The sequence below is a fragment of the Notolepis coatsorum genome, assembly GCF_963971535.1.
Source record: "Notolepis coatsorum genome assembly, contig: SCAFFOLD_1007, whole genome shotgun sequence".
Taxonomy (NCBI): Eukaryota; Metazoa; Chordata; class Actinopteri; order Aulopiformes; family Paralepididae; genus Notolepis; species Notolepis coatsorum.
This window is the reverse complement of record NW_028170436.1, coordinates 4,065-20,000: the sequence shown is the minus strand read 5'-3', so window position 1 is coordinate 20,000 and position 15,936 is coordinate 4,065. Positions and strand designations below refer to the sequence as shown.

Sequence of the window (15,936 nt, the reverse complement as noted above, 5' to 3'; positions counted from 1 at the left end):
CCTAATCCCCCCCCCTGGACTACACTTGATCCCCCTAATCCCCCCCCCCTGGACTACACTTGATCCCCCTAATCCCCCCCCCCCTGGACTACACTTGATCCCCCTAATCCCCCCCCCCCTGGACTACACTTGATCCCCCTAATCCCCCCCCCTGGACTACACTTGATCCCCCTAATCCCCCCCCCTGGACTACACTTGATCCCCCTAATCCCCCCCCCCCCTGGACTACACTTGATCCCCCTAATCCCCCCGCCCTGGACTACACTTGATCCCCCTAATCCCCCCCCCCTGGACTACACTTGATCCCCCTAATCCCCCCCCCTGGACTACACTTGAGAACACAGCTGCTGACGATAAAAAACTATTTATACACTGCTAACATTTGCACATTGCTCATTGCTCATCACACAACATACTTTTGGAACTGTACTTACTTAGCCATTTTTTTATTCAATTTCATAGTATAATATCTACACCCTGATCTGCAATGCACACTTTTTAGAACTGTATATAGTAATCTTTGTTTTAGTCATCTTGTTTTATTTTATGCTAAATTTATTGTATTGCACTGCACACTTTTTAGAACTGTATATCAGTGGAGGCTGCTGACCAAATTTTTAGGTGAAGCACAAATTATTATATTATATATTAAATTATATTTTTTAAACATCCCCAACGCTGCAACACCCCCATTCCTCCCAGGTGTCAGGCTTCTCATTCGCTTCCATTCATTTTGGGGACGTACAGTATACAGTGGCTCGGTGGCCCCTGATCAAACCAAGCAGACCATGTACAGTATACAGTGGCTCGGCGGCCCGATCAAACCAAGCAGACCATGTACAGTATACAGTGGCTCGGCGGCCCGATCAAACCAAGCAGACCATGTACAGTATACAGTGGCTCGGCGGCCCGATCAAACCAAGCAGACCATGTACAGTATACAGTGGCTCGGCGGCCCGATCAAACCAAGCAGACCATGTACAGTATACAGTGGCTCGGCGGCCCCTGATCAAACCAAGCAGACCATGTACAGTATACAGTGGCTCGGCGGCCCCTGATCAAACCAAGCAGACCATGTACAGTATACAGTGGCTCGGCGGCCCGATCAAACCAAGCAGACCATGTACAGTATACAGTGGCTCGGCGGCCCCTGATCAAACCAAGCAGACCATATACAGTATACAGTGGCTCGGCGGCCCGATCAAACCAAGCAGACCATGTACAGTATACAGTGGCTCGGCGGCCCCTGATCAAACCAAGCAGACCATGTACAGTATGGCTCGGGCCCATCAAAAAATAACACAGTATGCTATGACTGGCCCCTGTAAATGTCCTAACTCAACCCCCTCAATGTACAGTAAATGACCAAGTATGGTTGTCAATATTCCAATGTACAGTTTTGTTTGTACAGTTGTACAGTGTATGTCCCCCACCCCCACCTCCAATGTACAGTCCCGTCCCCCCCCTACCCAACCTCCTCCAATGTACAGTTTCTACATCAAATGTGTGAGGATTCGCCTGTCCCTGGACCTTTTTCCTATGTTTTCCCTGTCTACTCTCCTCTACTCTTCACCAGCCCCCACCCTTGCGATGATTTACTCTCCTCTACTCTTCACCAGCCCCCACCCTTGGACATCCTTGATCCTCTACCTTCACGCACCTGTTGGGAGTTTGCAATCACCTCGGGAGAGTACATAGGTTGCAGACTCCCCTCCAGTCCTTGTTGGGTCGTTCTGTGTTCTTGACTCTGTGTTCGTTCTGTATCTGTATCTGTGTACACTCTGTGTTCATGGAGTCCTGTACGTTACCATCACCTGCCGTGTCTCCGGCGTGAGACGACGTGCCAGCCATCACCACCTGTCGCCGTTTTGCCTGGAGTGGGACACCGTCTTCGCTCTCTAATTCTCTACGGGAGGTTTTCCAGTGTTCCCACTCCAGACGTCAAGCCGGCTCGTCATCGCTCCCGATTCCACAGGAGGAAGGCGTCTCTTCGTGATCCTCGTTCCTGGGGGTGAGGCTCGTCGTCGCTCCCTAGTATTCCACGGGAGGACGGCGTGTTCCCATCCCGGTCTCCTGGGACCCCCTTTGTTCTGCGCTGCCCGTCTGCAGCATCCGAAGAGGAGGAGGAGGATCTCCGTGCCAGGCCCCGCTGTCGGGCCCCTGTTCCCGTGCCAGGCCCCCGCCGTCGGGCCCCTGTCCCCGTGCCAGGCCTCCGCCGTCGGGCCCCTGTTCCCGTGCCAGGCCTCCGCCGTCGGGCCCCTGTTCCCGTGCCAGGCCTCCGCCGTCGGGCCCCTGTCCCCGTGCCAGGCCTCCGCTGTCGGAACCCTGTCCTCATCCCTGTAAGCAGCTCTGGCCCTCGCCCTGTCCAAGGCCTTAACCCTGTTCTCTGTCCCTGTCTCCAGCCCGCCTCTCCGGGCCTCTGTCCCTGTCCCCCTCTCCAGTGCCCCTGGTCCTGGCCCTGACACTTAGCCCTGGTCCTTAGCCCTGGCCCTTAGCCTTAGTCCCTTAGCCTGTTCGCCTCTTAAAGGCACAGTGCCGCATTTTCCATATGTCCTTGACTCAAGTGTTTTTGTGTTCTCCCTTAAAGGGACTGTGCCGCTTTTTGTTATGTAATAAATAAATGCCCTGTTTTGGCTTACTCTCATACCTGTCTTGTGTTGTGCGATTGGGGTCGGTTACAAACCATAACAGTACGACCCGACCAGTCGACGACCCCAGCCAGCACAGACAGTGTATGTGAGTTAGCCCCTGTTAGTTCCCTCTAACCCACTCTAGCTCCCTCTAGCTCCCTCTAGTTCCCCTGTTAGTTCCCCTGTTAGTTCCCCTGTTGACTCCCCTGTTAGCCTCGTTAGCTCCCCTGTTAGCTACCCTGTTTCCCCACAGCTAGGACTGTCCTTCCAGCTAGCTTGTTCTCCTTTGCTAGTCCAGCCCTGTCTGCTAGCCTAGCTCCGGCAGCTAGCGCAGCCTCTATGCTAATGTAGCAGTACAGATAACATAGGCCCTGTAGCTAGCAATGCTCTGGCAGCTACCCAGTCCCTCTGCTAGCCCCACTTTAGGTGTAGCTTCCCCTGCTAGCATGGCCCAGTTTTAAATTTTTTTTTGTTTGTTGCTTTGTCATGTCCCCTGCCCCGCTGTCTGATTTTTTGGGTCGCCCGGTGGCTCCCGTGGAGGGGGGGGTACTGTGAGGATTCGCCTGTCCCTGGACCTTTTTCCTGTGTTTTCCCTGTCTACTCTCCTCTACTCTTCACCAGCCCCCACCCTTGCGATGATTTACTCTCCTCTACTCTTCACCAGCCCCCACCCTTGGACATCCTTGATCCTCTACCTTCACGCACCTGTTGGGAGTTTGCAATCACCTCGGTAGAATACATAGGTTGCAGACTCCCCTCCAGTCCTTGTCGGGTCGTTCTGTGTTCTGGACTCTGTGTTCGTTCTGTATCTGTATCTGTGTACACTCTGTGTTCATGGAGTCCTGTACGTTACCATCACCTGCCGCGTCTCCGGTGTGAGACGACGTGCCAGCCATCACCACCTGTCGCCGTTTTGCCTGGAGTGGGACACCGTCTTCGCTCTCTAATTCTCTACGGGAGGTTTTCCAGTGTTCCCACTCCAGACGTCAAGCCGGCTCGTCATCGCTCCCGATTCCACGGGAGGAAGGCGTCTCTTCGTGATCCTCATTCCTGGGGGTGAGGCTCGTCGTCGCTCCCTAGTATTCCACGGGAGGACGGCGTGTTCCCATCCCGGTCCCCTGGGACCCCCTTTGTTCTGCGCTGCCCGTCTGCAGCATCCGAAGAGGGGGAGGAGGATCTCCGTGCCAGGCCCCGCTGTCGGGCCCCTGTTCCCGTGCCAGGCCCCCACCGTCGGGCCCCTGTCCCCGTGCCAGGCCTCCGCCGTCGGGCCCCTGTTCCTGTGCCAGGCCTCCGCCGTCGGGCCCCTGTCCCCGTGCCAGGCCTCCGCTGTCGGAACCCTGTCCTCATCCCTGTAAGCAGCTCTGGCCCTCGCCCTGTCCAAGGCCTTAACTCTGTTCTCTGTCCCTGTCTCCAGCCCGCCTCTCCGGGCCTCTGTCCCTGTCCCCCTCTCCAGTGCACCTGGTCCTGGCCCTGACACTTAGTACTGGTCCTTAGCCCTGGCCCTTAGCCTTAGTCCCTTAGCCTGTTCGCCTCTTAAAGGCACAGTGCCGCATTTTCCATATGTCCTTGACTCTAGTGTTTTTGTGTTCTCCCTTAAAGGGACTGTGCCGCTTTTTGTTATGTAATAAATAAATGCCCTGTTTTGGCTTACTCTCATACCTGTCTTGTGTTGTGCGATTGGGGTCGGTTACAAACCATAACAAAATGTATATACTCCCTTTTCTGGACTATTTTTATATCACAAACAGTACTGTATTTGCAAGTCTGGTACATGTCATGAATGTATAGATGTAGCAGTACTGTCTATCTGTATGTCATGTATGTCATATATGTTATGATGAATTGAAAATGGGGGACCCTGATGTAAACAAGACGAAAGTCTTTCTCTGGTCTGCATCCCCTTAACAATTGTATGTATTGAGCCGTACTGTATTGTACCCATTCTGCAATCTGTTAATAAAGTTTTACAATTCAATTCAATTCAATTCACGGCAGAATGTGTAGACAATAGACAGACAGTGAAAACAAAGTTCTCCTCCAAGTCCTGTGGGTATTGTCTCCTCAACGTTTCTGCAACTGAGCGAATTGCAGTTCTGCTCAATGAATGAATCCGAGAGGAATCCGAATGTCCCCTCTAACTAGTGCTATATGCTTCATTGCATCATTAATAAAGTTTTCAATCAATCAATCAAACAATGCCGTTTGTTTAGACATTCACAAGACTTGCATAACGTTACAACTGCACGGCGGCAGTTTCAACAACATTATTATTGTCCCTTACCTTAGATGAGCCGCGCCTGCTGCATACATCCCACAACGTCATCTTTTCCATTCATTCATTCCAGATAGGGCCATGGAGAGGCATTGTTGTTATTGATATCATCTTCATCAATGCCATCATCAAACGATGCACAATAAGTTCACGAACAATAACAAAACACTCCACCCTGGGCCTGATAGCTCCGGTGGTAGCCCTTTAGCTACGTTAGCTCCAACAAGTTATCTTTTTAAACTGAGATCAAAATTATTTTGAAAACAAGCTCGCTGCAGAGCCACAGTACGGCACAAGAGAAACCATTATCTGATTGGGCCACAAGGCTGTCAATCATGCTAGCTGCAGAGCCACAGAACAGCAAAAGAGAAACCATTAGCTGATTGGTGGATTGAATGATTGACAGCCTTGTTATCCATTCAATGGCAAGTGTTTAACTGCACAGACCGTGCTTAGATGAAGTTAATAGCCTATTTTGATTTGCTATTATTTATTATTTATTTAACCCTGGTCAACCTGTGAAGATATTCTGCACGAATAATTACTGCAGTGCAGGCCTGCTCAGAGCGGTCAATTTTGGCCATTTTTGAAGAAAAAAAAAGTCACTGAAATTTTTTTACAGAGGAAAACATTTATAATAAAAAAATTATATTAATAATAATTATGAATTATGAGTGAATTTGTATTTCACGTGTTGTCATAGAGAAACCTCCACTGCTGTATATAGTAATCTTTGTTTTAGTCATCTTATTTTATTCTATGCTAAAATTATTGTATTTTTATTATTGGAAGCTGCAATAGTCGAGGGACCGCAATAAATAGTTTTTCACTCTTCTTGCTGTAAAGTACTGAAATAAGTGACAATAAAGGAATCTTTTTTTTTATCTACTTTTTCTCCCCATTTTCTATTTTTCTCCCATCCCAATTTCGTATTATCCAATTCTCCCCTCCCCTGTCTCGAACGTTGTTAGGCCATGCCTCCCACAATCCGGCTGCAATGTGGACGAAGCCTTGCATCACGTGTCCCCTCCGGTACACGAGGAGGCAGCCGTCGCATCTTTTCACCTGTACAGCGCAATCTCTCAACGGCAAGGAGTAACGTGTGGGAGGCTCACGCTGCCCCCGATACTTCCTGATTCTGCTGTACAGGCGCGCCAACCGACCTGTAGGAGTCATTGTCCACAACGTCCGATCCCCACCCACCGGCTTTCCCACCCCCTAATACTGCCAATTGTATTAGTATGAACGAGCAACCAAGCCGGAAGCAACGCAGAGAGCTGGGCTCGAACCCAGCATATCCTGCGTTAGTGGCGAGCGCCTTGCCCACTGCGCCACTTAGCCGCCCGACAATAAAGGAATCTGAATCTGTTCTCCCTGCACACCAACAGCTGCGTCTCTCTGCACCCCTCGGTCAAGCTACTGAAGTTTGCGGACGATACCACCCTGGTGGGTCTCATCTCCAGGGGGGACGAGTCGGCCTACAGGAGGGAGATCGAGAGGCTGCTGAGCTGATGCAGCTGCAACAACCTGGACCTCAACGCCCAGAAAACAGTGGAGATGGCCTCTTCACCATGCTCCCCCACCCGGGTCACGGCCTCTTCACCATGCTCCCCCACGGCAGGCGGCTACGGCTGCCCAATACTAGAGAGGTGAGGTCACTACACCTGGTTATATACTAGAGAGGTGAGGTCACTACACCTGGTTATATACTAGAGAGGTGAGGTCACTACACCTGGTTATATACTAGAGAGGTGAGGTCACTACACCTGGTTATATACTAGAGAGGTGAGGTCACTACACCTGGTTATATACTAGAGAGGTGAGGTCACTTCACCTGCTTATATACTAGAGAGGTGAGGTCACTTCACCTGGTTATATACTAGAGAGGTGAGGTCACTACACCTGGTTATATACTAGAGAGGTGGGGTCACTACACCTGGTTATATACTAGAGGTGAGGTCACTACACCTGGTTATATACTAGAGAGGTGAGGTCACTTCACCTGGTTATATACTAGAGAGGTGAGGTCACTACACCTGGTTATATACTAGAGAGGTGAGGTCACTACACCTGGTTATATACTAGAGAGGTGAGGTCACTTCACCTGGTTATATACTAGAGAGGTGAGGTCCCTTCACCTGGTTATATACTAGAGAGGTGAGGTCCCTTCACCTGGTTATATACTAGAGAGGTGAGGTCACTACACCTGGTTATATACTAGAGAGGTGAGGTCACTACACCTGGTTATATACTATAGAGGTGAGATCACTACACCTGGTTATATACTAGAGGTGAGGTCACTACACCTGGTTATATACTAGAGCGGTGAGGTCACTACACCTGGTTATATACTAGAGAGGTGAGGTCACTACACCTGGTTATATACTAGAGAGGTGAGGTCACTACACCTGGTTATATACTAGAGAGGTGAGGTCACTACACCTGGTTATATACTAGAGAGGTGAGGTCACTACACCTGGTTATATACTAGAGAGGTGAGGTCACTACACCTGGTTATATACTAGAGAGGTGAGGTCACTACACCTGGTTATATACTAGAGAGGTGAGGTCACTACACCTGGTTATATACTAGAGAGGTGAGGTCACTACACCTGGTTATATACTAGAGAGGTGAGGTCACTACACCTGGTTATATACTAGAGAGGTGAGGTCACTACACCTGGTTATATACTAGAGAGGTGTGGCCACTACACCTGGTTATATACTAGAGAGGTGAGGTCACTACACCTGGTTATATACTAGAGAGGTGAGGTCACTTCACCTGGTTATATACTAGAGAGGTGAGGTCACTACACCTGGTTATATACTAGAGAGGTGAGGTCACTACACCTGGTTATATACTAGAGAGGTGAGGTCACTTCACCTGGTTATATACTAGAGAGGTGAGGTCACTACACCTGGTTATATACTAGAGAGGTGAGGTCACTTCACCTGGTTATATACTAGAGAGGTGAGGTCACTACACCTGGTTATATACTAGAGAGGTGAGGTCACTACACCTGGTTATATACTAGAGAGGTGAGGTCACTTCACCTGGTTATATACTAGAGAGGTGAGGTCACTACACCTGGTTATATACTAGAGAGGTGAGGTCACTACACCTGGTTATATACTAGAGAGGTGAGGTCACTACACCTGGTTATATACTAGAGAGGTGAGGTCACTACACCTGGTTATATACTAGAGAGGTGAGGTCACTACACCTGGTTATATACTAGAGAGGTGAGGTCACTACACCTGGTTATATACTAGAGAGGTGTGGCCACTACACCTGGTTATATACTAGAGAGGTGAGGTCACTACACCTGGTTATATACTAGAGAGGTGAGGTCACTTCACCTGGTTATATACTAGAGAGGTGAGGTCACTACACCTGGTTATATACTAGAGAGGTGAGGTCACTACACCTGGTTATATACTAGAGAGGTGAGGTCACTTCACCTGGTTATATACTAGAGAGGTGAGGTCACTACACCTGGTTATATACTAGAGAGGTGAGGTCACTTCACCTGGTTATATACTAGAGAGGTGAGGTCACTACACCTGGTTATATACTAGAGAGGTGAGGTCACTACACCTGGTTATATACTAGAGAGGTGAGGTCACTTCACCTGGTTATATACTAGAGAGGTGAGGTCACTTCACCTGGTTATATACTAGAGAGGTGAGGTCACTACACCTGGTTATATACTAGAGAGGTGAGGTCACTACACCTGGTTATATACTAGAGAGGTGAGGTCACTTCACCTGGTTATATACTAGAGAGGTGAGGTCACTACACCTGGTTATATACTAGAGAGGTGAGGTCACTACACCTGGTTATATACTAGAGAGGTGAGGTCACTACACCTGGTTATATACTAGAGAGGTGAGGTCACTACACCTGGTTATATACTAGAGAGGTGAGGTCACTACACCTGGTTATATACTAGAGAGGTGAGGTCACTTCACCTGGTTATATACTAGAGAGGTGAGGTCACTACACCTGGTTATATACTAGAGAGGTGAGGTCACTACACCTGGTTATATACTAGAGAGGTGAGGTCACTTCACCTGGTTATATACTAGAGAGGTGAGGTCACTACACCTGGTTATATACTAGAGAGGTGAGGTCACTACACCTGGTTATATACTAGAGAGGTGAGGTCACTACACCTGGTTATATACTAGAGAGGTGAGGTCACTACACCTGGTTATATACTAGAGAGGTGAGGTCACTACACCTGGTTATATACTAGAGAGGTGAGGTCACTACACCTGGTTATATACTAGAGAGGTGAGGTCACTACACCTGGTTATATACTAGAGAGGTGAGGTCACTACACCTGGTTATATACTAAAGAGGTGAGGTCACTACACCTGGTTATATACTAGATATATACCTAGACACCGCCTGCTCCAGATAAAACCCACAGCTCGTACTGAAGGCGTAGGACTAGCTTTAGACAAACACAGGAAGGACTATAGTGTAGAGGAGCCAAAGCTATATATTTAGGTTATGGTATATTATATATGAATGTTTATATGTTTATTTTTATATCCTTACATTGAAACGGCATTAGGAATGTTGATTGGATTTAGATAAAGTCATTGAACCGTCTTATTTGTCATAATAGAACATTCTAGAACATTTGTGATGTCACAGTATGATGTCATAATAGACCATTCTAGAACATTGGTGAAGATTCATAGCCGAATGTTCTAGAACATTGGTGATGTCATCATATGATGTCATGACCGAACCTTCTAGAACGTTTGTGTATCTATATATATTCAGCAATTCTCTCTGCCAGGTCAGTGTGCATCTTGAAACAGTGCTGAGCAGTACTGAACCAATAGACTAAACAGCATAGATTTTTGGCTTTCCAGTGTGGAGGAATCTTCATGTATAGAGGGGGACATTAACGTGTGTTGTCTGGCCTTACAAATACATTTGATTTGATTTGATTTGATTCGAGTCGGCTGTGATTTGGAGACTGGGAAAATACAGTTTTCTTACCTTGTAGTAGTAATGTGAATATTTAGGAAAATAGCTTTGGGACCGCTTCTGTAAAGGAAGACTTCGCTGTGGAAAAGAAATAAACCATTTAGATATCTTTGTTTTACACTGGAGCGGCTGTGGACATTATTTGTCTTTATCAACAAACGTACTACTCACGCGTAAGCAACTTTAACCAGTAGAGTGGAACGTCGGCCCTCATAACTAGTGATCAAACAGTGACTTCAACCAGCTGCTGACTGAATCTAAGTAAGTTTATAACAAAAGTTAAAGTAAACTTCAGGGAGCTTTCCAGAGGAGGGAGTGTTACTGAGAGACAAAATGGCTTCGTCTCATTGTGAAGAGGATCTGTCTTGTCCCGTGTGCCGTGACATCTACACAGATCCTGTCGTCTTGTTGTGTAGCCACAGATTCTGTAAAGCCTGTCTGCAACAATACTGGAGAGACAGAGAAGACAAGAACTGTCCACTTTGTAGGGAAATCTCTTCAATGTTAGATCCTCCTCGTAACTTGGCTTTGAAGTGTGAGGCCTTCAGGGAGAGAAGCCAGGGAGCTCCAGCAGGTTCTGAGGTGCTCTGCAGACTGCACGGTGAGAAACTCAAGCTCTTCTGTCTGGATGACCTCCAGCCCATCTGTGTGGTGTGTCAGTCCTCCAGAAAACACAAGAGCCACAACTGCTGCCCCATAGAGGAAGCTTCGGAGGATCACAAGGTATGGCAAAATCATTATTATATTAATTTATTCAATCTTTAATTATACTCAATAAATACACAGAGTAAACATTGTTGTCACGTTGTTAATGAATACAGAAACATTAGACAATCAGAACAATTAGATGGGATTAGATTCAGACACTGATGTTGGAGTTGATTTTTATTTTTGTCCACAACGTAGGAGGTGTGGGAGTCAATGTCAGTGTGGGAGTCAATGTCAGTGTGGGAGTCAATGTCAGTGTGGGAGTCAATATCAGTGTGGGAGTCAGTGTGGGAGTCCATGTCAGCATGGGAGTCCATGTCAGTGTGGGAGTCAATGTCAGCGTGGGAGTCAATGTCAGCATGGGAGTCAATGTCAGTGTGGGAGTCAATGTCAGCATTGGAGTCAATGTCAGTGTGGGAGTCAATGTCAGTGTGGGAGTCCATGTCAGTGTTGGAGTCCATGTCAGTGTGGGAGTCCATGTCAGTGTGGGAGTCAATGTCAGCATGGGAGTCAATGTCAGTGTGGGAGTCCAGGGTGGCCTGGGTGGCAAACGTACTCCAGTCCGTGAGTTGAAACCGGTGCTGCAGCACAGAGTCCTCAGACTTGCATCTTTCAAGTGAAATGCATCATGAATGAATGAATGAATTCCATTGCAGAAGCAGCTCCAGGCTCCACTGAAGACCTTACGTGACAAGCTACAGGCCTTTAAAGAAATCAAACAAACATGCGTCCGCACAGCAGAACATGTAAAGGTACAAATATTCTGTATTAATGATAAATGATTTACTGTAAGGTTGCAGCTGCACTCAACCTGCACACAAGTCCCCTATTGTACATTTGTAGTCCATTGTGGGACAGACATGATTTTAACCCCCCTACTGTATATTTCAGTTAGTTAGTTAGATAGTAAATTATAACACTACCTTATGCATACTGCACCTTATGTGACACTGTGAATGCTGTATAGTTAGTTAGATAGTAAATTATATTGACTTATTTCCTTAAACTTATTTGTTTACACTGCTTGTGTTGTTTTGACTACCTGTACCCCCCCCCCCCCCCCCCCCCCCAGGGGCGTAATAATGGGGACACACACACAGGGGACATGTCCCCTGCATGTTTTCAGAAGGCAGTTATGGTCCCCTGCACTTTTTTACCGTCCAAAACAATGTTACGCGATAATAAACGGAGACGCGACGCAGCACTTGGACCACACGGAAAACGGCTGCTTGTTCCATCTCTGAGCTCAGGTCTCTGACGACCTGAGCCATTGTCATGCAAAGACAAGGTGAGCACCCGGCGAGGGACGAGTCGCATGTTTGTGTGCACACGCTAAGTACCGAGCACAGCTGTCTTTGCATAACAACAACAGCCATGTCGTCAGGTGTGCTCAAATACAGAGCACCCCTCCCCTGAAAGTTTGGTGTGAAACTGAACCATGGTCTGTGTGATTGCCATGAAATACAACAGCATTGCTTGGTCTCTGTGAAATATCTGTCTATGACCTCGTTGTATTTAAAAGCCTCTAGGTTGTTGTTTTATACATTGTAGATAATAAATAGCACAATCTCTCTCTCTCTCTCTCTCTCTCTCTCTGTCTCTCTGTCTGTCTCTCTCTCTCTCTCTCTCTCTCTCTCTCTCGCTCTCTCACGTTCCGAGACTCGTGCAGCGTTATGACTTGTCATAAGTGAATTGTATACAGAAACAACTCACCAGAATTGACTTGCACAACAGATTTTTTTTTTTATCTTTGACCTTACAGCTTCTGACCACGCCCCACAAATGTGTCCCCTCCACCATTGAAAACAAAACTATGCCCTTGCCCCCCCCCCCCCATCCCCCATGCTGCTATGATGCCTGAATTTCCCCAAGGGGATCAATAAAGGAATATCTTATCTTATTTTATAATCTCCAGGTCCAGGCCCTGCACACAGAGAAGCAGATTGAGGAGGAGTTTAAGAAGCTTCTCCAGTTTCTCCACGAGGAAAAGGAGGCCAGGGTAGCTGCACTGAAGGAGGAAGAGGAGCAGAAGAGCCAGACGATGAAGGAGAAGATTGAGGAGCTGGACAGAGAGATGTCAACCCTTTCAGACACAATCAGAGCCATAGAGCAGGAGCTGAACGCTGAACACGTCTCTTTCCTGCAGGTCAGGACTGGTCTCTCTTCAGTTCATAGGGAATGATGCTGAGGATGTTTAGTACACTGTAAAAACTGGGATTGGGGTTCATTCATATTTATTAAATAAGTATTAGTAACCTATACATAATAAAAAAGACTATGTGCCGTTTGAAATAGAATTGAGCTGAATTCAATGCATTTTGAACCATTTATGAATAGCATTTTACACAGTTTTAGTTGAATACAATTAGCTGATAGTTTAAAAGTGACCAGATGACGCTCAGTTTTTACAGTGTCGTGTTTAACTTGATCTGTCTTTACCTCCATAGAACTACAAGACCACACTGAAAAGGTAAGTGATTTATCTCTCTTTTTGTCGCTCTCTTTCTCTCTCTCATCTCTATCTCTTTCTATCTCTCTTTTTTCAATTTGTCTCTCCTTCTTTCTTTCTATCTTTCTCTCCTTTCTCTCTCTCCTTTCTCTCTGACTCTCTTTCCCTGACTGCCCCCATGTTAACCCTTTCACCGCCGCACTACCAAAACGGTTAACCCTTTCACTGTGACAATACACAGAATGTTAACCCTTTCACTGCCACACGACAGCCGGTTAACCCTTTCACTGCCACACGACAGAAGCGAAGTTCTTTTTCCGCTCCGGTTGGATTCAGAGGCGTGCGCCATACGCATTTTCACAGAAATACACTCAATATCTGCATTATTACCACACATATAGATGTTGTTCAACCAGCTAATGTGTCTGTATCTTTCCCAATACAAATAAACCATATTACTATACTTTTTCAGGATTACATCACACTGATCATCATTCTAAAATTCATTCTAACATTCTAATTAATGAGATAATAACGGGTTATACATGCAAAATGGACACTGGAACTGGAAATCTTTAATTTTTATTTTTTTATCTTCAAACGGGGACTGACTTCAACTTCAACTTTAAATTACTTTATTTTTCTTTGGGACCTTCATTTGTGCAGAAAGACAAACATACAGTCACAACACATAGACACTCACCACTATAATTTTTTTTTAAAACTACAGTAAAAAGACCACTATATAAAAAAACACCAACTACATTAAAACTACAGTACTTAAAGCATGATATATTAAAATCCATGTGGAGCAGTTCTATAATTATGTATATAAATAATAAATAATAGTAGGCATTTACAGCTGTTCCAATGTAAATCCGTGCGCTTCTGCTCTGAAGTGGATGGCCACGCGAGCTGCTCTCTCTCTCTCTCTCTCTCTCTCTCTCTCTCTCTCTCTCTCTCTCTCTCTCTCTCTCTCTCTCTCTCTCTCTCTCTCTCTATCTCTCTCTCTTTGCTGTCTGTCTCTCTCTCTCTCCCTCTCTCTCTCACTCTCTCTCTCTCTCTCTCTCTCTCTATCTCTCTCTCTCTTTGCTGTCTGACTCTCTCTCTCTCTCTCTCTCTCTCTCTCTCTCTCTCTATCTCTCTCTCTCTTTGCTGTCTGTCTCTCTCTCTCTCCCTCTCTCTCACTCACTCTCTCTCTCTCTCTCTCTCTCTCTCTCTCTCTCTCTCTCTCTCTCTCTCTCTCTCTCTCTCTCTCTCTCTCTCTCTCTCTCTCTCTCTATCTCTCTCTCTTTGCTGTCTGACTCTCTCTCTCCCTCTCTCTGTCTGTCTCTCTCTCTCTGTCTGTCTCTCTCTCTTTTGCTCTCTCTCTGTCTGTATGTCTCTCTCCCTCTCTCACTCTCTCTCTCTCTTTCTCTCTGTCTGTCTGTCTCTTTCTCTCTCTCTCTCTCTCTTTCTCTCTGTCTGTCTCTCTCTTTCTCTCTATCTCTCTCTCTCTCTCTCTCTCTCCTTTTAAATCTGCATCTCAGATTAAAGGTGCTGTTGTAATTGGATGATCTGGATGATGTGACTGAAGTTGAGAGGGTAGTGGAATGTACAATAGTATGTATTTATTGTGTATTGTGTATTTATTGATTGAGTGGAAATGATTGTATTAGAAACATGATGGAGAAGAGATGGAATACAGTTATTTTTATGGAAATCAATATCTCTCTCTTCTCTGCGGCTCTGAAGCTAAGCCCACAGCAGGACTGACTCTTGAATGTTCTTCCAGAGCTCAGTGCAACCTGCCTCGTCCACAGCTGGTCTCAGGAGCGCTGATAGACGAGGCCAAACACCTGGGCAACCTGACCTTCAGAGTCTGGGAGAAGATGAAGGAGAGGGTCAAGTTCACTCCTGTCACTCTGGACCCAAACACTGCATCACCCTGGTTCTCTATATCTGATGATCTGACCAGTGTGAGACGCACAGACACAAAGCAGCAGCTCCCTGACAACCCAGAGAGGAGCATGGTGTATGCCATTGTTCTGGGTTCTGAGAGCTTCAGCTCAGGGAAACACAGCTGGGAGGTGGAGGTGGGAGACCATCCTGACTGGACTATAGGTGTAGCTAAAGAGTCATTTGACAACAAGAGAGAGGGGCTAAAGGCATCACCACAACATGGTATCTGGGCTATAAGTTATTATAGTGGTAAGTACTTTAATGGTCTGGGTCAGATCCTCACAGTGAAGAGGAGCCCCCAGAGGGTCAGAGTACAGCTGGAATATAACAGGGGGAAGCTGTCCTTCTACGACCCTGAAGACATGACTCACATCTGCACTCATCAACACACCTTCACTGAGAAACTCTACCCATACTTCAGTATAGGACTGGCTGGTGATGCCAAACACCCTGATATAAACATCTGCCCATCAGAGGCAAGATCTGGAGCGGCACAAGACCGAAGAGGATGGAGGAGCTTTGCAGACACAGATGTAGACGCAGACACAAACACAGATGTAGACGCAAACACAGACGCAGATGTAGAAGCAGACGCAAACACAGATGTAGACGCAGACACAGATGTAGACGCAGACACAGACGCAGATGTAGACGCAAACACAGATGTAGACGCAAACACAGATGTAGACGCAGACGCAAACACAGATGTAGACGCAAACACCAACACAGATGTAGACGCAGACGCAGATGTAGACGCAGACACAGATGTAGACGCAGACACAGATGTAGATGCAGACGCAGATGTAGACGCAGACACAGATGTAGACGCAAACACCAACACAGATGTAGACGCAGACGCAGATGTAGACGCAGACACAAACACAGATGTAGACGCAGACACAGATGTAGACGCAGACGCAAACACAGA

At 46.8% G+C, this 15,936-nt stretch overlaps 1 protein-coding gene across 1 annotated transcript in view; it reads left to right on the top strand.

Annotated features, from left to right (window-relative positions):
• LOC311248533 (E3 ubiquitin-protein ligase TRIM35-like) overlaps positions 1-15,673 on the top strand; it is a gene marked incomplete at both ends in the record, with an annotated part of 35,115 nt that extends 19,442 nt beyond the window's left edge. Inside the window, 4 exons of the mRNA XM_084339398.1 lie at positions 10,445-10,633; positions 12,534-12,764; positions 13,066-13,088; positions 14,842-15,673. Coding sequence (XP_084195524.1) covers positions 10,445-10,633; positions 12,534-12,764; positions 13,066-13,088; positions 14,842-15,673 — 1,275 coding nt within the window. The remainder of the gene's footprint in view (positions 1-10,444; positions 10,634-12,533; positions 12,765-13,065; positions 13,089-14,841) is intronic.
• Between the last annotated feature and the right edge of the window lie 263 nt (positions 15,674-15,936).